Source organism: Theobroma cacao, chromosome 5 (genome assembly GCF_000208745.1).
Source record: "Theobroma cacao cultivar B97-61/B2 chromosome 5, Criollo_cocoa_genome_V2, whole genome shotgun sequence".
Classification (NCBI taxonomy): Eukaryota; Viridiplantae; Streptophyta; class Magnoliopsida; order Malvales; family Malvaceae; genus Theobroma; species Theobroma cacao.
The window spans coordinates 29,448,398-29,471,642 of record NC_030854.1 but is presented as its reverse complement, the minus strand read 5'-3'; the positions used below and the strand labels follow the sequence as shown (position 1 = coordinate 29,471,642).

The 23,245-nt window shown below is 36.1% G+C and overlaps 4 protein-coding genes across 5 annotated transcripts; 2 read left to right on the top strand and 2 right to left on the bottom strand.

The window, feature by feature from the left end:
- On the top strand, positions 45-6,179 carry LOC18599202 (homogentisate solanesyltransferase, chloroplastic). Its single transcript, XM_018122398.1, has 10 exons — positions 45-309; positions 955-1,076; positions 1,175-1,321; positions 1,760-1,985; positions 2,422-2,495; positions 3,271-3,363; positions 3,688-3,805; positions 3,954-4,016; positions 4,436-4,468; positions 5,923-6,179. The coding sequence occupies exons 1-10, from the start codon at positions 85-87 to the stop codon at positions 5,995-5,997; spliced, it is 1,176 nt and encodes a 391-aa protein (XP_017977887.1). The 5' UTR covers positions 45-84; the 3' UTR covers positions 5,998-6,179.
- On the bottom strand, positions 7,103-11,917 carry LOC18599201 (IQ domain-containing protein IQM6). The gene is made up of 9 exons (XM_018122400.1): positions 11,625-11,917; positions 10,101-10,640; positions 9,805-9,919; positions 9,659-9,724; positions 9,482-9,570; positions 9,299-9,386; positions 8,800-9,039; positions 8,602-8,703; positions 7,103-8,116 (listed from the first exon to the last, which is right to left on the bottom strand). The coding sequence occupies exons 2-9, from the start codon at positions 10,577-10,579 to the stop codon at positions 7,406-7,408; spliced, it is 1,890 nt and encodes a 629-aa protein (XP_017977889.1). The 5' UTR covers positions 10,580-10,640; positions 11,625-11,917; the 3' UTR covers positions 7,103-7,405.
- LOC18599200 (eukaryotic translation initiation factor 3 subunit C) lies at positions 16,963-20,945 on the top strand. 2 transcript variants are annotated; one of them, XM_007029063.2, is made up of 4 exons: positions 16,963-17,112; positions 17,478-17,536; positions 17,667-19,448; positions 19,823-20,773. In XM_007029063.2, the coding sequence occupies exons 2-4, from the start codon at positions 17,513-17,515 to the stop codon at positions 20,771-20,773; spliced, it is 2,757 nt and encodes a 918-aa protein (XP_007029125.1). In that variant the 5' UTR covers positions 16,963-17,112; positions 17,478-17,512. The 2 variants fall into 2 exon arrangements, with proteins under 2 accessions (XP_007029125.1, XP_017977057.1); XM_018121568.1 differs by lacking the exon at positions 16,963-17,112 and having other exon boundaries at positions 17,513-17,536; positions 19,823-20,945.
- Positions 21,229-21,986, bottom strand: LOC18599199. The gene has a single exon (XM_007029062.2). It carries the CDS (start codon positions 21,914-21,916, stop codon positions 21,488-21,490), a length of 429 nt encoding a protein of 142 aa, XP_007029124.1. The 5' UTR covers positions 21,917-21,986; the 3' UTR covers positions 21,229-21,487.

Genomic DNA, 23,245 nt, shown 5'->3' with positions numbered 1-23,245 from the left:
ATCATGAACCTATAAAGACCACTTGGTTGTCCAAAGTCCGGACTTTTTCGCTCTGTTTTCACTGTCTCTATAGTTTTTCTCTGTATGGAGTTCTCACTCTCCCTTTCGTCTTCTATTGGAATTTCAGCTGTAAATCCTCATTGCAAGGCCTCATCTTGTCAGGCGAAGACAATACCAGCTAAGCTCAATGGCAAGATTTCCTACTTGTCTTTGAGATGCTCCAGAAATGTGGTGTCAGTTGGGCTTTACAGTCATACAAGTTGCTCAAAACATGTTCCGACTAGGCAATTCAAGCGTAATCCCATCTGGGTATGTCTTGTAATTCCAAATTCTTTGCTCAAGTTGTTGTTCTTCTTTTTTGTTCTTGTTGGTTATGGCTGGTGTTAGAGGACAGTCAAAAATTGAATGTTTTTTGAGAATTAGGCTCTGTTTAATGACTTGAACCTTTTGGAATTAGAAAAATGATCATGTTTTAATACTTCCAATAATCCTACGGTATATTGTTTTTAACTACTTGCTTTTTGCTATTTGTCTTTTGTTTCGTAATAAGTCAATACAAATCAAAAGCAAACGGTAGAAAATGTTTTGCTTTTGGAAGCAAAAAGCTAGTAAAGCAACAACACACCACTACCTAATTTTAACTGGAAGTTTTACTCTCAACAAGCTGAAAAGTTTTTATTCAAGTCCATTGATGCTGTTATTGACGTTCATTTACAAAATATAGAACCCCTTTTGCTTGAGTAGCGGTGCAATAGTAAAACTTTTGAGCTTGCAAGGTCAACAAAGCTGCTGGTCAATTCAATTAATAGAGTTAGGACTGTTTTCCAGTTCACCCCTCGCCGTGCTGTACTTCAATGGAACAATTATTGCATATTTTCTCTTGTTCACTCTTATCTATGAGAATGAATGAGTCTATCTGTGGCATTAATGTAATGTGAATGTGGGTTATGTCAGGCTTGCGGACAAGTTGGTGCTGCTGGGTCTGATCCAATGCTGAACAAAATTTCAACTTTTAAGGATGCATGCTGGAGGTTTTTGAGGCCCCATACAATACGTGGAACAGCTCTAGGATCAGTGTAAGAACTTACGAGTGAAACACAGGTTAAATATGGTGAGTCAATTAATTGCATTCTGTCATACCTTAAGTGAAGTTTGTTGTCAATTCTATTGACAGTGCTTTGGTGGCAAGAGCATTAATTGAGAACTCAAATTTGATAAAGTGGTCTCTGCTGCTGAAGGCGTTCTTGGGAATTGTAGCTCTAATATGTGGAAATGGTTACATAGTTGGCATCAATCAGATCTATGATATTGGCATTGACAAGTATGTGTCACATCTCTGTACAAACATTTTAGTGCTCAAGTAAAAATGTAGATACCAACTTATTTAACATCCTTGAAATTTAAATCTGAGCTGCCAAGTAACACCAGTAGATGTACCACATTTATGTGGTTTAAGACTCAGCAGAAAAAGAGACTGTTATCTAGAATGGAACATTACTTAGAAAACACCTGATTCTTTTTATTAGTCACCATGTAATATTTATTTTCGAATTTTTGAACTATTTTAAATGTTTTTGATTGTAGAGCTGTGTTTTAGGTTTTGATCTTGGAGTCTAGATCATGCAGGTAAACTGTAAAAGTGCATACCTTCTTACAGAAAATTTGAGATTTCAAATTCTGCTTATTGTGTATTTTCTAGCAGCTTATAAGAGATGAGATGTTAAATATTTCAGTTAACCTTTTTTTATTCAATTTGCAGGGTAAACAAACCCTACTTACCCATAGCTGCAGGGGATCTTTCAGTTCAATCTGCATGGTTCTTGGTGATAAGTTTTGCAATGACTGGCCTTCTGATTGTTGGATCCAACTTTGGCCCTTTCATCACTTCTCTTTACTCTCTTGGTCTTTTCCTGGGCACCATCTATTCTGTTCCTCCGTTTAGAATGAAGAGATTTCCTGTTGCAGCATTTCTCACAATTGCCATGGTATTTATTATTATCTTTTTCTTTACTGAAGCACATTTTGCCCATTTAATCAGGACTGAATTGTCAAGAGGACAATAGCGGTTATCTGTTTGTTCTCTAAATCTAAAGAGACCACATGTTAAGTATGGACTAAAGGATTCTTCTGGATAGTGAACATGAAGCAGCTCACTGCAGAAGTCACCCGAGAGAATTTTAGATGAACCAAATATCATGTTTCTCAGATATCCTTGTGTCAAATAAGTATGATCAGTCACTGGACTAGCTTACTTCTCTCAGATCTTAATAGTTTTTGGTTTTGTAAAAAATTACCATAAGCTATATGGAAATGACACCGTTTTGCATTGATTGACACCATATTTTAGTACTCAAAATATTTTTCATGTTCGCTTCTAAAAGTTCCTTTATTAGACAAAAATTAAGAAATTCACATTTGCAGGTACGGGGCTTCCTTCTCAATTTTGGGGTGTATTATGCCACAAGAGCTGCCCTTGGACTTCCATTTCAGTGGAGGTAGGTAAAAATTTATTGCATTTGAATTGTTAATATGTAATTCTTACATACCTTTATGCAATATTCAAACAGATTACCTGCCTTACTATCAATCTTTACCTTCTGACTTGGTTGGTGATTAGCTCAAGGCAAAACAGCCCTCCGCTAGTTATAAAACTTTGAGTCAGATTTCAGCCCCAAGGTTTTCAGGGAAGCAGCTGAAGTCAAACAGCATGATGCAGTGTACTTGTAGTGTTATTGAAGAACTTTATTCCCTCTGTTTCTAGTTTGGAGACAGTTCAATGATCATAATTGACAAAATTTTATAATTGGGAAAAAAAAAAGACGAAGCAAAAAGAAATAAATCAGCTATTCAGTTATCATGATTTTGGCTCAACAGACTGACTTGGTACATAGATCCTTGACCACAAACAAATGAAAAAGGAAAAGCAATCATGTGCTTCTATTGTTTTTCTAACTTACTTGTGTGTCTTTACAAAAGTATGGGCCATTAGTTCCTTACCTTGGCCTTGATTATCCATGAGGTGCCTCTGAGTTCTTTTCCATCATGGAATGCAGTGGAACCTTTCCTGTACTGTACCCATGAATTCATCCATCTGGTTAAAACTCCAAAGATTTGCATTCTAATTTTGTACATGAAGGCATCATTGATTAAGAATCTACATTTTGTCTAGAAAATTCATTTACCTAGTAAATTTGAGGTTTAGCTGTATCGATACATGTTTAAAAAATGTTGAGAGAGCTATACACGTCCTTAATCTATATTCTTCTGCAGTGCACCTGTGGCATTTATCACAACCTTTGTAACATTGTTTGCGCTTGTTATCGCCATAACAAAAGATCTTCCAGATGTAGAAGGAGATCGCAAGTAAGTTATAGAACAAATTTAGTTATATTGTTGTTTATTTTTGTTCTTGTCCATTTGACATTGTTGATATCACATTTCCATATGCCCCCAGTTGAGTTTCCTTCTTCGGTTGTAAAATATTAGTTGCATTTTTCTATGGTTGTTCAAACCATAGCTTCTTGTCTTTATCTTCCCTTAATGAGCCTCAATTTCCATCTTGCTTTCCCTTTTTGGAAGTTTCTCCTCTTTATTCAGTTTGAAACCTATCCTAGTGTTGTTGCGATGTACCTAACACTACATTTTTCTATATCAATATTTGCTTGATGTCTGTTTGTACATTTACAGATTTCAAATATCAACATTAGCAACAAAGCTTGGAGTTAGAAATATTGCATTTCTTGGTTCTGGACTTTTACTGGTGAATTATGTTGCTGCTGTGTTGGCAGCAATATACATGCCTCAGGTTAACAAGTTGTACTACTTAAGCCTGTCTTCTCATTCTCTATAATTTATGCCCAAAATTAGTGCTTAATTTGTGTAGCTCATGGAAGCAGTTGAGCATTTGTTTGGGTATTTTTATATTTATCTTCAAGGGAGATTATGTGTTACAGGTTTTCAGGCGCAGTTTGATGATACCTGCTCATATCTTCTTGGCATTGTGCTTAATTTTCCAGGTGTGTTTCCTGGATTTACGACTTTTCTAATAAAATAATGACAGGAACCATATGATTTGTTCTTCATGATTTTTCATCCATACTTTTGATTTGAATCACCCTCCCCTCCCGCTTTTCTAATGCTCCAAAATGTCAGATGTCTCTTTCTGGAGTTTTATAGATGCTACTTTTGATTCAGAGCAATCATTAACATTTATCAATGGTGTTTTTGTTCTTAACCTATTCTAAATATTAAATTAAATTCCAGAAATGGACATTCTAGAAAGAATTTGTGTTAAAATAACAATTGCTCCTTTATGAGAAACCTAACCCTTGGAGTGATTATTGTAACTTCATAGTACTGATTCAGAATGCCACTGATTGTTGTTTATTTCTCAATTATGATCTTTTATGTAAATTTTATTTTAATATTGGTTCAGGCGTGGGTGTTGGAACAAGCAAATTACACCAAGGTAATGCCTAACTCTTAATAGATCATGCCACGGTAGCACCATTTGACCTGCTATATACTCTAGTTTCATAAAGTTTTCAATTTCAACAATTAACAGAAGAACACATAGCAAATGGTTATAAATACTACAATCCAAGTGGAGTTATGGTGTTCATGCTCTTTTTTGGCAACCTAATTGACTAAACATTCAGTACAAACTGACCTTTTAGAAATTGAAACTGGCATACCATTTTTGTTGACTGTCAAAAGGGGCATGCATTTAATTTAGTTTGGTTTGGATTTTGAAACATTTATAATGATTATACTTGAACCAAATTATGGACTAAACAAATATGTATATGCATCTATTTTGTTTCAATTATATATTGAAAATACTACTACTTATACTGATTTTCCATTAGCACCCGAGCATTTGGCTCATAGGTTGGTACATGATCCCCCTGCCCAAAGAGCAGGGTTCAAATCCCCCTTCCCCCCAATTATAAAAAAACAGAAATATATATTGATTTTCCATTGGTACTGTCATCTTCTCTTACTACACTCTAATGGCTACATATCTGCCAGTACTTATTATGGAAGTCCTACAACTGGCTGATACTCATAGTCAGACCATAATTGTTTTGCTCAAGTGCACTAGATACATTCACTGGGAAACCTTTCACATATGGGATGCACTCTAGTTTAGTTCTGTAAAAAAGTTTAGGCAGGATCAGAGTGGTTGGAAATTTTCATATCAGCAATAAAGGTTGTGCTTCATATCCTAGAGATGGTTACTATGTGTATAACTATATAGCGTATACCATTGAGACATTATGAAGCAAGCCTATAGGGTCTGTCCTTTTGCTAATCATAAATCTTTAAAGATTGAGCTGCCTGAAGCATCCTTCAGTATTCCTGCATGTGTGATGACTAGTTTAACTGCATGTAGGGACTTTTTTTTAACTACTAAATGAATGGTCATGTCTGCATGACAGAATTAGATATTTGGCAACCTGTAGCAATAAACAGTCTATAAATCTATGTCAGCCTTTCAGCCCTCTGATATTTTCACTGTTAACAACTGCCTGATGTTTGAACATCTCTAAAGCCAACTGGCTCACACCTATGTTACATGGTCTCGAGATAGGGTATTGGTGCCCATCATGGGTACACCATGTTTTTTTATTCGTTTTTACATAAATTTTGAGGATCCAAGCATCATATCCATAAGAATAATGAAGTGTCCAAAAAAATGTTGGACATGGGTATGTTAAGGTAAAGTGAAGAGTCCATGTAACATAGGCTAATGGTTTTAAGGTTCTACAAATTTGTTGGCATGGCAAACATTTTTTTATATCAATTTAATTAAACTTCAAACTGCAACAAGTCCTTCTTATGTGAGGATTTTTCTGGATGCCAACAGGGAGCATGAGAATTTGGTCAAAACCTGATTTTATGTTTGATTGCAATTTGCAGGAAGCAATCTCAGGGTTCTATCGCTTCATATGGAATCTGTTCTATGCTGAGTATGCCATTTTCCCCTTCATCTAGAAGACCAATCTTTACTCTTCATAATTTTGTTTCTCGATTTTTTGTTTTCCACGGAGGGAGACTAGTTATGTAAATATCTAAATGACTTTCCCATTTCATTTATGCATTTTGTGGCAACACTATCTTGTATCAGTTCTTTCACAAAATCATGCAAAGATATAAGAAAACAAAATTTGATCTTATTTTAACATAAAAATGTTGTACTCCAATTGAAAGAACCTCTTAGTTATCCCAGCCTAGAGTGTTCTATGTGGCTCAACATGAATAAGGCATCTATTCAGCACTAATGGTGTAGGCATGATGGTTGCAGCTGCATGACTATGTATAAGTGTTCAAAATAAGTAGGATCAATTTATTACTTTGCTATTTAGCCCAAAAAAAAAATTTAAATTTCTAGATGTTGCTTATTAAGCAGTACTTGACTTGACTCAGGTAACTAGATATTGTGGAAACTGGGGCTATGCAACTATGTTCGGTCGTCTAATATGCAGGTTTAGGTCCTTGTCAACAGTCATTTTCCCTTGTGGGATGGGGCAGGGTGTTGCTTGGGTTCGAACCCAAACCTACATGCCTTTTAAACGGTCCTTGTGCCACCAGGTGATGTCGAGAAAGGCATCCGACTAAGGGTGAAATTGACTGGCAATTTTCTTTCAAATTCTGGAAGCCCTTTCACTCCACGGCTGTACAGTTTTTGTTTCATTGAAGTGGTTGGATCATAACATTATACATTGCATGCTGTATGGGAAGACACTCATACATTGGGAAATGTTGGCGCAAGCGACAGAGCATCTTTTACTTTTGACTGTTGTAGTCTTCTGTTAAACTATGTTCAGCCCATTTGTGTTCTATAAGGTTAAGAGATTGCATAAAGATCAACTGTAAAGCATGCTCAAGATGTGAGATGGAAAACTATGTGAACTATCACCATAGGTATCAGGATCCTGACTGTTTCAAAAACCATAGGAAGACTACTTCAACAACTTACACTTTAATCTTTTCTATCACTATTTTTGGACATCCTAGATTTTTAACTTGAAAGAGGAGCGTAAATGCATACGATATCATTAAGATCAACCTTCAGAAGCTAACAAGTCCGAGCACATTCCAAATTAAAATCCTCATTCCTTCTGAAATTTCCAGGAGTTGTTTCTCTTGGGTGATATACGAATCTCCTTTTAAGGTCAATGTAGGATTTATAAATCTGCTGATAACTCAAGGGCAGACAAACCTAATAGCGCATCCAATTCATCTTCTCATTTTCACCATAAGATCTACTGGAAAAAAGTAAAAGAAAAGCTCAAAAAACCAGAAAAGAATCCTATATCTTCTTCACTAACCACAACATGCCAGAATCACACTTTCATCTAAAAATTGCCTATGCTTTTGCTTTTGTGACACTACAACTTGCTCAGGATACAAGGGGACTTCTAGATGAACTTGTTTCTTTATGTAATGAAGTTGGCGTCATGACCTTTGGGCTAAAACGTGATGTTGTCCGAGGAGATGTACTAGCACTTGTCGCTCTTGGAGACAAGTTTGCTTGCTCTAAGACCCGGACCTGAAGCTCAGAAGGATAGTCCCTCATGCAGCTAATCCGTGGCCCAGCCCCAGTAGACCACTTGGAGGATAATTGTTGAGCTAGTTGATATGACTTCATTCCCTTATGCGAGTCTATCCTTTTCATGATTTTTTCCTTTGGAATGGGCTTCTCATCTTCCTCATCATCATCTTCACCATACAAATTGATCTTAGTGAACATGAAATCTTCCTCAGACAAAAATTCTTCCGCTGTTTCATAGCCGTCGTCCGTAGGGGATTCTGGACGTTCACAGCGGCAGCTTGGTGGCAATGCTTGTGTCTTAAAGATGTCAAACACATCATGTCTTGCTGGTATTTGAAGTTTACTTATTTTTGATAATGATCCTCGAGACAATCTTGTCATGGATTTATTCGCATTTTCTGCAGCATCACAATCTTGCTTTCTTGAATCAGTACTCTCATGAGCTGAGTTTTCACTGTTTGTTGCCTGAGTCTGCTGCGAGCTTTCTGCTTCTGATTCATTGCTTCGGAGGCTACTGTTCTTTCTGGTGATGGTTTCTTCCTCTTCAGAAGGGCTTTTCTGTAAAAACCATAAGAAAGAACTGCATCAGTGCCCAGCCCGCACACTAATTATAGGTGAGTGGAGGTTTTGGCCAAACAAATATCTACTACAACCCTGGAAAACAGAGTTCCCACAGAAACAGGGGCGCAACAAGAATTTCATGACTTTATGGACCAAGTTGAGAATCACAGTGAAGGTTAACTACACCTTGGGTGCCTTAGTGATTTTCCGTTTTAATCCCTTAAACACATGGACATTCATTTTGCAAAGCACCCCCTCCAACAATCCCCAAACAACCATGTGCTCAACTCTGCACTGCACATCATGCTGCCAGAAGTTTTGGCTAGGAACAAAGATGCATCTTCTTCCTAGTGATGTGAATAGCTAGGGAGAGTGAAAATTACCTTTTGTGCTAATCATTTTACCCTACAATAGGACTTTGTTCTCTAGTATTCCTGAAGATTTAAGCTAAAATAAGAGTTGGAAGGATCAGTGTTCTTTACCTTTACATTTGTGAGGTCAACATTGTGTTCCTGAAGAAATGACATGAACTCCAAAAAATTCTCTTCTGTTGGGAGGTAGTGTCCACTGTGGGGCCAAACAGCCTATCAAGTTGAAAGATCATTTTAATACATCAGAAGTCCTACACAAATTAATAGATGATTCAGCTATCTTAAAAGATAAAAACATTTCTTGCCTACCTTTAGAACACCGTCTTCCACAACCAATCTTCCGGCAGATAATGTTGCTCCACCGGCCAGAAAACTTGAGTGCTGAAAAGTGCCCTTGCTCTTCTGTCCAACATACAAAATCTTAAAAGCACTAAGAACAAAAATCCACTTAGTATCTTTTGGTCCTCCTGTGGTATCAAGAAGTTTCCCAGTCTGCTTGTAGACAAACTTGCCATTCTTTATTACTACTTCATAAGCCTCCCTTTCTGTCTGCAAATAGACAAAATTTATTGGCAAACAGATTTCAACTAAATTAGACGATTTTTTTATTACTCACTTAATTTTTAATCCAAGTCATAAAGGACATCATGAAATTGAATAAACCTTAATAACTTATGCCCCTATCCTACCATAATTTTGTTCCTGATTTGAGGTTTTTATAATTTTGGATCCAAAGGGCAAAACCCATACTTACATGCTCTGCAAGCCAATATAGTTAAACAAAAATTGCAAAGGAAGATTGACTCACAGGACCAAGATACTTGATGCACTGCTGCTGAAGCTTCAACCGAGGGCATTTTTCAAGATTGACTTCTTTCCCTTCTCCTATATCAAGCCTGCATGTTCAAAAGTTGATAGATTGGTTTCGCAGGTTGTTGGGAAGCAAAAATCCTTTTCTTTTTTTTCGATTGTTGGTCCAATAAAATGTTACCAATAGAAGAAGGGCTGTTTGCTGTCACAGTGAAGCCATTTGGCATAATAAAATTGCAGATTATGGCCATAACGATGCCTGGGATCAATCTATTCACAACAAGAAACATGATCAAGAAGAGCCATAAATAAAAATTAGCAGTTGGTACAAATGTTTCATTCTTAGAATGGTAATTACCGCTTCAAGCCAGTGCTGCAAAGCAAGCTTCCGAGCCTTTTCATCCTTAGATAAACCTTTTCCCACCTGCAAAAGAAGACAACACTCACAACCAGCATTGTAGCCAAATGCATTTAAGAGCGTGCACCACCTTCTTCACAGCTCACCTTGGCGGCTCTTGTTCTTGCTCTAGACCATCGTGAAATGGCAGTCTCTGGTTTTTCTATCTCAAAGAATGATATAGAGCTTCGCTTGAGTTCAGCAAAATCTAACAGCTTCCACCTACAAAATGGATTAAAAAGGTTTAAATATGGTTAAAATATTACAAAAGAGATGCTTGGACACCAAGAGACATGAAACCATTTCATTTGTTTCATTTTCATGGTTGAAAAAGATGGATTGATTTCATGTCCATCCGGTATCCAGTATCTCCTTGATAGAATACGCAGAAAATGATACAAACCATCTCTGCTCAACAACAACTGCACAATCTGCTAGCTGCCTCCTGGTCCGGAAACTCTTGTACACCTTTTGCAACTTTAAAGCAGCCTGACATCTTCGCCCTCCCACCTCTGAAACTTGTGAATGAGGCTTTTTCTCAGTCAAGCTCTTTGATCTCTGCAATATGTTATGGTTATTGGCATTCTTACAGCTCTCCAGTCTAACAGACAAGTTATTTTTCTTTTCTGAGCTAGGAGCATTGTATGAGAGCATGGTCTCTGTTTCCCTCTTGTTTAAGCTTAAAGATCCTTCAAGTATCATCTTCCTAGAACCATATGATTGCATTACTTTTGGCTCTGAAACACGGCCATTGAAACTGACTGATCGCAATGCTTTCTTCACATCCTCATCCTTAAAACTGATTGATTTTACAATAACAGCTTCAAAGCGGCTATCCAGATCATCAAGATCACTAAGAGGACATGAAAAGGTTACCCCCATGTTACCAAAATATCTTCACATATGAAGATCTCAACCAACAAGATATATGGGGACTTAATACCTGATAATATAAACAAAAAGAAGATAAATTGTCAGAAATATTCGAGAAAAACTATATATAACATTATTTTTTGCTTTAACGGTGATCACAAAAGAGCTACTAGTGAAGGATTCTGTTGATTCCATGGAATCTTGAAACTCTTAATATTTTTTAGCATTACACATCCATTCATCACTCTTAAAATTTCCTTTCATTTATCCAGTTAAAGTTCTTCAAAGAGAACCAGGTCATTAAGATTTATGCAGAGAATGCCTTGTTGGATGTTGCAACTTGCAAATGGGTTTAACTCATCAACGTATTTGAATCATAACAGATCTTTCTTAAAAGGAGCAAATGCCATGCTGTAGGAAACCATGTATCAGATGTAGCCGAATAACTTTGAATGTTTCATCCCTACTCTCTGCCTATACTTGAATGTTTCATTGCTCTTTAGAATGATATGGAATAAACACAAAGAAATAGAAACGTAACAAAAGAGTTAGAGGAAACCATTTTCATTGTGAAAAAGTTTATGTTTGCACCAATCAATTCACTTAGATTTCAATGAAATGGGATAAAAACCAAAAACCAAGAATCGAAACATTGAATGAAACAACAAAAAATGTGGGTTGTAACATTGCTAAAGCAATGAAACAACAAAATAAGTAACAAAAACCCAGATGACAAAATTTCTCCTCTCATTAGCTTTAATGTAAAGCGAAATACCAACACAAAAAATGTTGGTTGTAACATTGGTAACTCAAAGGATACAACAAAATAACAAAACACCAGAAGACAAAACATCTCTTCGCTTGAGTTTTAATCCAAAGAGAAAAACCAACCCAAAAATGTGGGTTGTAACATTGACAAATCAATGCAACAACAAAACAACAAAACACCAAAAATACCCAGATGGAAAAAGGAAAAGGATAAAAACTCCTTTCATGCCTCTATTTACATGTTAATCAAGAATGCATAGCTTAACAAAGGCAGAGGAAACATTACCTCAAAGTCCGAGAAAGAGAAGCAGAGACAAGAAATGAGTTGAAGGAAAGAGTAGGAGAAGAAGAAGAAGAAGCAAAGAAAGGAAACCAAAAAGAGTGGCAAAAAAATGGGGACTTTGGGTTAGGTACCAAACGTGAGAGAAAGCGAAGAATGTGGGGATGGTGGTGATTCAGAAACAGGGTGGCCTTTGCCTTTGTGTTTGAGAGAGATTCTTTGTTTTCTTAAAATCTCCAAAAAAGAAAAACTAAAGTTGGTGTCTGTATGCTATTCTTGCTTGCAAGTGCTATTTATAGGAGTAACCGGAGAGGGAAAGGTTGGAGCCAAAGGAGAGTGTGTGTAAACTAATCATAGTGAGGCAATGTCCAACCGACCACATATTAATTGCTTCCTTGACTACCACACAAAGGAAATTTCTCCTTCATTTTCCCTGATGGGAACTGCTATCTGCAATCTGCAATCTGAAGTATTCATTTACTTTAAATCATAATATTTGTTAATTAATCTTGCTTTTAATCCCATTTTTATTACTAATTTAACTTTTCTCGTTTCACAATCAAGGAGGGAGGGTTCTTAACATATACTTCTACTATTTATGAAAAATAATTAAATAAATAAATTTAATAAAATTTCTTATTCCATGATTTTGTTATAGAGATTCAAAGCATTTACATATGTAATTTAATAGTAAGTATAATATATATATATATATGTATTTTTATTTAAATAACTGAACTATAACATATAGTTCGTGAACGGTGGGATGCACAAAATGATAAATATTAACTAAAATTTATTAAACAGCTAATAATTTTTACAAATAGATTTGGTTGCATTAAACTAATTGGTGGGTTTAGGTGAACTATTGAAGGAGCATGTTGGGATGGATAAGACTAATGACTATATGTATTAACTTACCACAATGACTTGTTCAACCTCTCTTCATTTGTATTTTAGTAGTAATGGCAGACTTTAAAAGTCTCCCTAAAAACTTAATTAAAACTCTCCTCTCATCCTGTAAAGCTTTGCCACCTGGTTTTGTCCAAAGGGAAGACACAAAATTAATAATATTAAATATAAATTATACAAAATTTAAAGGCTTTGTATTTGATGAATTACATTTATATATTTTTGATGTGATACTCTATGTATAAGTACTATATATTGATAATACATGAATAATAAAACTCAAATGTAAATATAGAGACTTAGTATCTCATATTAAGACTATAATTTCATAGGTAACCATGAATGAGATGCTTGGTTAGAAGGTTCCGAAAGAAAGTCAGTACTAAAGAATTATACGAGTATTATACTTTGGTCGAATCGAGTAGTCAATCCTCCGCCAAAGCGCCGTCTCCTGCTCTCTACTTCTTGTACCCTAAAGCACAATCCGCTTCAAAAAATTGTTTTTTTTTTTTTTTTTCTCTGAATGAGCAAAATATTCATTCCACGCGTTTATGATCACGGCTGATGGGGAGACACGAGTTTATCAACAACTATTGGAAGGTAATGTTCACGCGCAATGAGATGGATTGAGATTGGCTTCGCCATTGAGTCAAATGGAACCACCGTCAGCTGGCGAGATGATGCCAACTGTCCTTATCGAATTCCCATGCACGCTTGAGCCTCCCTGTAGTACTTTGGAACCGTACGGAAACCTTTCTAAGCCAGCCCCCCCCCAGTGTCTCTTCTTTCTTTACCACGCGTCTTTGCCAAGTTTTCCTGGATTTCCCTTTTGTCTTTTCATCATTTTTGTTTTTTTTTTGTTAAATATGTCACTATTTTGTATTTTTTAAAATTTTTTGTTACTGATACAAAAATAATTTAAAATTAAACATTATTCATTATAATATACTAACAATGTAATTATTATTCTAATTAAAAAAATGTGATTTTGGGTTCGAGCAAATAATATTTTCATTAACATGAAAATTTCATGAATAAAAATAAAATAATAATATTGTATCTTACAATAGCATATTTGATCAAGTAAAATGACAGTTAGGAATTAATTGATCTAAAAATAAAAGTAGTTTGTGAAAGGTGTGAATGCATTTTAACGAATTAAGTTCAAGCAAAGACTAAAAACGTAAATCGAAGCTAAACAAGAAAAGTTGAAATACAGAAACAATTTTGTTTCTACCTAGCTAGATTCATACATGTCATATACCAAATATGATAGTTTCTTTTAATTAAGTTCATGAGCATTTAATGTTAATTAATTGACAATAAATTAGATTTGCATATAGAATATTTTAAATTTAATATATATTGAAATGCATATAAGGATATATAATATTCACCGGAGGCTTAAATTATTGAGGAACAACTAAATTTCCAAAGGGGAAATGAAGCTTCCAAAAGACTAGAAATGGAGGTGTCAAGGTGGATTCCGGATTCCAATCAGAATCAGTGGAGAGAGCTTCAACACTCGACCATTTAAAAGGTCCACGTCATCCCGCCTTTTACACTGCAAATCGGCCACCCAAGGCTCCGGTGAACATCTTTTTGTGTTGCTGTGGGGGTGAAAATCTCCAGTTTATCACTTTATATAATTCTTTTACACCGACTAAAATACCCATTCACTTATATAGACATAATTTTGCCTTATAATAAACAATACATATAAATGTTTTTCCATTATTTTTTAATTAGCCAGATGAAATATTTTTCCAAACAAGAAGTAAAATGTAAATTTTATTCAAGAAAGAAAATAAAAAGTGTTGATTGATTTCCAGGGAATCCAAAGGCAACACAAGCACAAGGAGTAGTGATGAAGAACCTATGGTGATAGGTCAAAGTTAGTCTTTGAGGGCTTGTTAAGCACAAAGAGTGACTGTCAAGGCATGAGTGTATATATTATATAATATGAAAACTGTTGAAAGAGTCAATCAGTTGCTATCAAAAGTTGCCGGTTTCAAGGTGACTACAAAGCGTAGCTGGAAAGCAGAGGATGCAGGCAAAGCCCAAAAAGGGCGCTGCCGAGAGTCATAATAGAAAACATGTACAATACTTGTATGGCTGAGATTTAGATTAGAAACAGCTGTAAGTAGTGCAGGTTAACTTAGTTTAGTCCAACAGAATCTACGGTATCTGACGAAAACTAGATATCCTTATGGCCCAACGCGCTCGTCTCTGAGAGTGAGAGTGAGAACGCCACCGACACGTTGCTGTCCCCCTGCCCACTGCCTCCAATCTCCATGCATGCTCGCTGTTTCTTTCTACTTCATCACTACTTCGCCTAAGCTCGGTTCTTGATTTCCTATATTCTTATCACTTGACCATATTTGTTTTGCCCACCCTTTATTAATCTACTTATGATTCAATACTATTCCTATTTTTGGCATTTTTTTTCCTGACCATAGATATTAATATCATATTGAATTTTTTTTGAACCTTTAAGAATATTCTTACACAAATGACTAAATTCTTTTTTTTTTTGTATAATTGAAGATCCATTTGATAAACCTTCAAGCAAAATTCGAATATTAAAATTTGAAACTTTTAATTTAGAAGTGTTCATATTGTTAATGCGGTTTTCGAGATACTTAAAAAAAACAACTAAATTATTTTTAAAAAATTTAAATAAGTTTTGTTATTACATTCATTTAGGCTTTTATATTATTACTTCAACTCAAATATTCATTTATAATTAGTGATTAACTATTTGTAATTAATCAAAATAACATTTATCATTTTTAGGATACATAATGTTGATATATCATAATGAATGGTGACATATTATATTGATATGATATGCTGACATTGTCACATGATAATTTTACCTTTCACATCAACATCATGTATTTATAAAAATAACAAACATCAATTTGACTGATATCAGATAATAAATAATTAGTCATAAATATATATTTGGTTTAAAAATGAAAATACAAGATTTGATTGAAAATAATAAAAAATTTATTTAAAAAATTTAAAATATTATAAAAAAGGGGAAATATTTGTTATACTAGGAATAAAGCTCGAATTCCGTTATAAAAAGGACTTTGGGATGACTAAAGAAGGAGAAACGAGACTTTTTAACCCAACGTTTACTCTTCAAATCAAATTGAAAACGATGAGAAATGGACATGAAGGATTTGTTCAAAGCCCGTTCAAACTCTTTCTTTTTCTCCATTTCCTTTTCTATTCCCTTGAAGATTAATAAGCCAACATTTTCCCATTCCAATCCAACTCCTTGGTCAACAAGGAGAAACCATTCAATTCTCTAGAAGCTCTCTTCCCACCCCCATTAAGAATCAAAGTCTTCTACTTAGCACTTTCAACTAAATAACTAGTCGTCTTTAAGTCACTTTCCCTTGTAATTACAGTTGGAAAATCTGATTTTCCGCAGCTTCCTCTCTTCTTTTTGCTTTCCCTCGAAGGCTCACGTTTCAACTACGTTTACAATATATCCGGACGTAAAACCCAAGGTTAGAATGTTGAATTTTGAATATGATTAATTGGTTGAAGCTGTGCTCTTTCCATTTCTTTAATGATTGAGGGGGGTTTAGAAAAAGAAAAGAGAAATATAGTGCAGATATCACTTTCAGAGGAAAATGGATGAATTCCATTTTAATGGTGGAAAGTTGGAATCGGAACCAACAGGATTAGTTAAGCAATAAATGTAGCAGTTTAGATATTGACTCCTAAATGAATGTCTCTCCCAATTGCCAAATTCGTTTGGTAAGGAAACATCCTTGTTTCATTTTCTAAAACATTATCCGGACTTGTTTGGTACGTTAGAAAATAAACTTTTTTTTGGATAAATTTTTAGAAAAATATCTACACTTTGAGAATATTGAATAAATTTGTTTCGTGGGATTTAAACTAATTTTTTTTCCATCATGAATGGGTTCTAGAAGAAACAGTATAAAAAAAAATAGGTATAATTTTTATCATTTTATATTCGGTGAAGAGATAAAAAGGATTACCATCCTATACCATCGTAATCCTGTAAAATTTTTTTACAGTGTTTAAAAATTTTCACCGCTGATATAGAAGATAATTTATTTAAAAGAATTTCTTGAAGAAAATGTGAAATTTAATTTTCCTTCACTCTTCCAACATTTCAATTTAGAACTACTTAATTTTATAAAATAAAATGGCAGTCTCTTTTTTCTCTTGTTATATATCCAATTAGAGGACCTTAAGCCTTGAGGTTTAAATTGGGCCTTGGCCCAGAAGCTGCATTTATATTTCAAGATTAGCGCTTCAAATTTGGGCTTTAAATCAATTAAAAGCGAATGATGTTTAAGGGGCCCAACAAGATTAAAAATTTATAAGACCCAGCCCAATTTATTTGCCCTATATATTAAGTTTTTTTTTTTTTATTTATATTTTCTTTTTGTCGTTAAGAATCTAAAACCTAGCCGACTCACTCACGTTCCTTATCTTTCAGAGCACGCCGCTACTCTCCAGCGCTTCCGGTACGAAGCTCAGATCAACAGACTCGCCAGTTAAACGGCATCGCACCGGCGACATCCAGGTAATTCTTATTTCTCCGGTTGAAATTGGTGCCCCAGCCGTCGACGGCGGCGTTATTATCCCTCTTTTCCTTTTCTTTTTGTTTGAACTTATGTTGTCGATGCGTTTCCGTGTTTCGTAGGCGTAGGAAATTTTTAGAGCAATAATTTTTTGTTTTGTGTTGATTATTAACTGAAAATAGATGAAAGGGTCTCAATTTTAATGTAAATTTTAAAAAATTTGATTAGTTTTACTGAATTCTACTATAGAATCAATAGATTTAAAATTTAATTATTACTAACTTAAGCTCATTATTCCTGTGATCGGGTCCCGAATATTACTTTCATTTGGTTTTAAGAAATTCTGATTTCTTTCTTCTTTTTGCAGCTTTCTAATACTTTACCCTAAAAAAGGCGAAGACAATGGCGTCGAGATTCTGGACTCAGGTTTGTTTATTTATTTATTTTTGGACGTTGGAATTTAAAATATGTTGCATTTTAACCTAATATTCTAGTGGGAAGTTAGAAACTTTTGCTGAATTTTAGTAATTTTCTACTTTTTGTCTATTTACAATAGGGTGGTAGTGACACCGAGGAAGAGGAGAGTGATTTCGAGGACGAAATTGAGAATGGTGGAGCTGGGGACATCGTGGTCACTGAGTCTGGAAGCAGATATCTACAAGGTAATGCTAGTGATAGTGATGATTCTGATGGGCAAAAGCGGGTGGTTAGATCTGCTAAAGATAAGAGGTTTGAGGAGATGACAGTTACGGTTGATCAGATGAAGAATGCAATGAAAATAAATGACTGGGTTAGCTTGCAAGAGAGTTTTGATAAGATTAATAAACAGCTGGAGAAAGTTATGCGTGTTACCGAGTCGGACAGAGTTCCGAATCTTTATATCAAGTGTCTTGTTATGTTGGAGGATTTCTTAGCGCAAGCTTTGGCTAATAAGGAAGCAAAAAAGAAAATGAGTAGTAGTAATGCCAAGGCTTTGAATTCAATGAAACAGAAGCTGAAGAAGAACAATAAGCAGTATGAGGAATTGATTAATAAGCATAGGGAGAATCCTGAGAGTGAGGAGGAGAAAGATGAAGATGAGGAATCTGATGAATCGGGTTCTGAGTTTGAGGACCCATTGCAGATTGCTGAGTCGACCGATGAGGAGGACGAGGGGGAAGAACCAGAGGATGATGCTGCTGACGGGGCTTGGGAGAAGAAGCTGAGCAGGAAAGATAAGTTGATGGATAGGGAGTTTAAGAAGGACCCTAGTGAGATTACCTGGGATACGGTGAACAAGAAGTTTAAAGAGGTTGTGGCTGCTAGGGGGAGGAAGGGAACTGGAAAGTTTGAACAGGTTGAGCAGCTCACCTTCTTGACAAAGGTTGCCAAGACTCCTGCACAGAAGCTCGAGATCCTTTTCAGTGTTATCTCTGCCCAGTTTGATGTCAATCCGGGTCTTAGTGGACACATGCCTATAAATGTGTGGAAGAAGTGTGTGCAGAATATGCTTGTCATATTGGACATTCTTGTTCAGTACCCTAACATCGTGGTTGATGATATGGTTGAGCCTGATGAGAATGAAACACAGAAGGGAGCAGACTATAATGGCACAATCCGTGTTTGGGGAAATTTGGTGGCCTTCCTTGAGAGAATAGATAATGAGTTCTTCAAGAGCTTGCAGTGCATTGATCCACACACGCGTGAATATGTTGAAAGACTGAGAGATGAACCTATGTTTTTGGTCCTTGCTCAGAATGTCCAGGAGTATTTTGAGCGTAGTGGTGATTTGAAATCTGCTGCTAAAGTTGCTCTAAGGCGTGTTGAACTCGTCTATTATAAGCCTCAAGAGGTTTATGATGCTATGAGGAAACTGGCTGAGCTATCAGAAGATGCTGATGGAGAAAAAGATGGTGATGAGCCTAAAGTGGAGGAAAGTCGGGGTCCATCTGCATTTGTTGTCACTCCAGAGCTTGTGTCTCGGAAGCCTTCCTTCCCTGAGAATAGTAGAGCATTGATGGATATCCTAGTGTCTCTCATATACAAAAGTGGAGATGACCGGACCAAAGCCCGTGCTATGCTTTGTGATATTTATCACCATGCTCTTTTTGATGAGTTTTCAGTAGCTCGTGATTTGCTGCTGATGAGTCATTTGCAGGATAAAATTCAGCATATGGATGTTTCAACACAGATACTTTTTAACCGGGCAATGGCACAGGTTGGACTTTGTGCCGTCCGAGTTGGACTAATTGCTGAAGGACATGGCTGCCTTTCCGAACTGTATTCTGGTGGGAGAGTGAAGGAATTGCTTGCACAAGGTGTCTCACAAAGTCGATATCATGAGAAGACTCCAGAACAGGTACTGATTATCATATGATCCTTGGCAGATTATAATCCCAATTGGTTGAACTGATAATCTTAATGTCTGCATAGCATTGTTTTTTTCACTTTTTGCATTTGATGCTTTCGTGTGTTTATTTCTGATTAGTATGAATTTTTAATAAATATTTTGATTAGTTGGTTAAATGGTGTTCTTTCCAATGTGGTTGAACAGATGATGTTTCTATGAGGCATTTTAATGTTTAAGTTATAGAAACAAATGTAGTAGCATAAAGAAGTTGTGAATTTTACCTCCATTTGTAAACATTGTAATATTATGAACTCTAATGGGGATTCCATATTATTATATAGTTGTTTAAGGACGTATACATGTGAATCTGTGTATTCTTACAGGAAAGGTTGGAAAGGAGGCGCCAGATGCCCTACCATATGCACATCAACCTTGAGCTTCTGGAGGCTGTGCATTTGATATGTGCAATGCTGCTTGAGGTGCCTAACATGGCAGCCAACACTCTTGATGCCAAACGGAAGGTGATAAGTAAGACATTTAGGCGGTTGCTTGAGATGAGTGAGAGGCAGACATTTACAGGACCCCCGGAAAATGTGCGGGACCATGTAATGGCTGCCACCAGAGCCCTTTGCAGGGGAGATTTCCAGAAGGCCTTTGATGTCATTAATTCCCTTGATGTTTGGAAGCTTCTTAGAAATCGGGAGAATGTGCTCGACATGCTGAAAGCCAAGATCAAGGAAGAGGCTTTGAGGACTTACCTGTTTACTTACTGCTCATCCTATGATTCGCTAAGCTTGGACCAGCTCACAAAAATGTTTGACCTTTCAGATTCCCAGACTCATAGCATAGTTAGCAAGATGATGATAAATGAAGAGCTCCATGCAAGTTGGGACCAGCCAACGCGGTGCATTGTCTTCTATGATGTTGAGCACTCAAGGTTGCAGGCTTTGGCATTCCAGCTGACAGAGAAGCTTTCAGTACTTGCTGAAAGTAACGAAAGGGCAGTAGAGGCAAGAATTGGTGGTGGTGGATTGGATCTGCCATTAAGGCGGCGAGATAACCAGGAATTTGCTGCTGGGACAGCTGCCGTTGGTAGGTGGCAAGACTTGCCCTTCACACAGGGAAGGCAAGGTAGTTCTGGGCGTTCGGGATACAGTGCTGGTGGTAGACCATTGGCATTAGGACAGACTGCTGGAGGTGGTTATTCAAGGGATCGGTCAGGTCAATCAAGAGGACTAGGTGGATATTCTGGGAGAACAGGTTTGGGAATGAGAGGTTCCCAGATGGATGCTTCAGCTCGCATGGTCAATCTCCACCGGGGTGTTCGAGGTTGATACTTGGCAGTAATCTTGAAGCTAATTTTGTTTTCCTTTTTTTTTAATCTTATAAGTTATTTGCCTCGAGAATCTTTAGAAGGCTTTTGAACTTTGATTATTGGATTTTGTACTTTTCATCTATGGATGTGAGAGCTATGGGACTTAATATGGCATTTGTCTGTGCTGGTCTTGATATCTTTAGATTTTTTGAATGTTTGTTTACTGCTATTTAAAACAATGTTTCAATTTTGAAACTGGGCATAATCTGAAAGGATAAAAGAATGGCCGATAAGCTGCTGCCTGTGGAGCCTGGCATGCCATATGGTGCCTGTATGTAGGTGGTGGCTAACAGCCCTGAGCTTTTTGGTTGGATTGAAAGTTGAAAAGCCAAATAACCACCAATGGTTGTGATATAGCAGTTTGTGGGTGAATCATAACTAACAATATTTCTTCACAACTTATGGGGGGAATCATGGGTTGGAACTTAGAACTTGGATTTATACTTGGGGTTTTAAGGAGAATTACCTCATCTAATCTTATTGCCCCTAAGAATTCTAAGTAAACTATACATTGGAAGACACGAAATCCATGGTACATAAGTACTAACAGTCTTTAGCAGGAACAAACCTGCTCTTTCAAACTAGCCAGAATTACAACAAACAAGCACAGCACTCCTAGTCATAGCATTTGCACTGCACATTATTATTAAGTTCACAAACCTTACAGCATCGATCAGGAAGCTTGAGCCTCAAGCTTGGCAGCCTCAAGGTCAGCAGCCTTCTTGAGAAAACTTTGGTCATCATCCTCGAGAGCCATCTGGATAGGGCAAGACCCCAGTCCATCGGCAATAGCAAGCAAGATCTTCTTCATCTCGGATCTGAACTCCGGCAGGTCGACGCTACCGCTGCCATCGCAATCGAACTTGTCAAATATGGAGTCATAAAGCTGGGTGAGCTGCTCCGGGGACGTGGCCACGTCGACCCCAAAGTGGGTCTCGATGAGGCGCAGGGACTCGAAGGCCTTCCGTAGCTCGGACCTGGATAGAACCCCGTCATTGTTGAGGTCAAGTGCTGCGAAACTCTCGTCCATGCTCTTCTTGAACTGTTCCTCGTCTGTGACGAAGGCTCTCACCGTTGATCCGTCGATGATCACCACTCCCATGTCTGAAATTTCAAACTTTCCTGTTTTTTGGGTGTCGAAGGGTGAACTGTAATGGGTATATGTAGCAGTCGCTGGGTGGACAGTGGGGATAAGGGCTGAGGCTAAAATTACTTAATCTTGTCCTTGGATTTTTCAGTCGGTTCGTGTTTGAGTCAAGGGCATACGAGGGATTTAATTTGGTCTTAAATTATTTTGACTTTGATATTTTTAATTTAAAAATATGTTTATTAAATAAAATAAAATTATTATTTATAAGTTCAACATCCACTCATAATTTCCCTTATTATTATAAAATCCATGACATGTGTGGATTTTTTTTTATTGAATTTTGATTTCAAAGTTTGTATTTAGAGTTATCGATAAATCAGGCTCGACTTAGTTGACTCAATCCAATCTAATTTATATATCATTATATTTTAGAGCCAAGCTTTGGGTCTAATGGTTGGTTTCATTCATTTTCATGGTTATAATAATATCTTTTGGAATTTCTCTAACTAATGTATAAATGGCGCAATTTAAAATTATAAAATAGTTATATTAAATTTAGATATTATTATGTACTATTTATTAATGAAATAATAATTTATTAATCAAGTTGAATTGCAATCTAATAATCTCCAATGAAAAAGAATAGTACTAGTATTTATTTGACAATATTTATAATGTGTTTTTTTGAGATAGAAATTAATGTCGAAGAATGATGGTGACAGCAGCACGTTGGATGTATGCCGCGGAACTAATGATGATTCATACCATAAATTGGTCCATGCTTTATCGGACCGTAGGGAAAATCAAACCTACCCCATGATTGATGCAGCCATTTTTGGCCGCATTTTATTTGATGTTGTAACATGGCTCAATCAATCAGCCGGAAACAAACAATTGTCACCAAAATATCAAAATGAGCACATCTTGTTGGGCACTACCCAACAATTGAGGCTGCCTTTCTCATATTTCCTAATTGCTCTTATGTACTTTAACATTTTAAGATTTTCAACATTAGAATTTTTTATTTTTTATTATATATATTTTTGACATAATGTTTAAAAAAATTTTAAATCATTTTAAAAAAATTAAATAAATCTTTATTTTTATCATTACGAAATAAAATTTTATGGTTAATGATTGATTAATTACCGTTTATCAAAATAATATCTGTCATTTTTATAACACATGATGTTCATGTGATATAGTAACATAATCTTGTTTTTTATTATGATAAGTTAATATATTATGTGACATATATTATTTTAATTAATAATAATTAATTTTGCGTTATTATAAGAGTTTATTTAGAGCCTGTTTGACCTAAAACTATTATGAAACTTT

Coding starts and splice junctions, on each gene's coding strand:
- LOC18599202 (XM_018122398.1), top strand. CDS start 85: ATGGAGTTCTCACTCTCCCTTTCGTCTTCTATTGGAATTTCAGCTGTA. Junction 1,986..2,421: donor CATTTCTCACAATTGCCATG/GTATTTATTATT, acceptor TCACATTTGCAG/GTACGGGGCTTCCTTCTCAA. Junction 4,017..4,435: donor CATTGTGCTTAATTTTCCAG/GTGTGTTTCCTG, acceptor ATATTGGTTCAG/GCGTGGGTGTTGGAACAAGC.
- LOC18599201 (XM_018122400.1), bottom strand. CDS start 10,579: ATGGGGGTAACCTTTTCATGTCCTCTTAGTGATCTTGATGATCTGGAT. Junction 9,725..9,804: donor CAAGAACAAGAGCCGCCAAG/GTGAGCTGTGAA, acceptor CTTCTTTTGCAG/GTGGGAAAAGGTTTATCTAA. Junction 8,704..8,799: donor TGGAAGACGGTGTTCTAAAG/GTAGGCAAGAAA, acceptor TCAACTTGATAG/GCTGTTTGGCCCCACAGTGG.
- LOC18599200 (XM_018121568.1), top strand. CDS start 17,513: ATGGCGTCGAGATTCTGGACTCAG. Junction 17,537..17,666: donor CGTCGAGATTCTGGACTCAG/GTTTGTTTATTT, acceptor TATTTACAATAG/GGTGGTAGTGACACCGAGGA. Junction 19,449..19,822: donor ATGAGAAGACTCCAGAACAG/GTACTGATTATC, acceptor GTATTCTTACAG/GAAAGGTTGGAAAGGAGGCG.
- LOC18599199 (XM_007029062.2), bottom strand. CDS start 21,916: ATGGGAGTGGTGATCATCGACGGATCAACGGTGAGAGCCTTCGTCACA.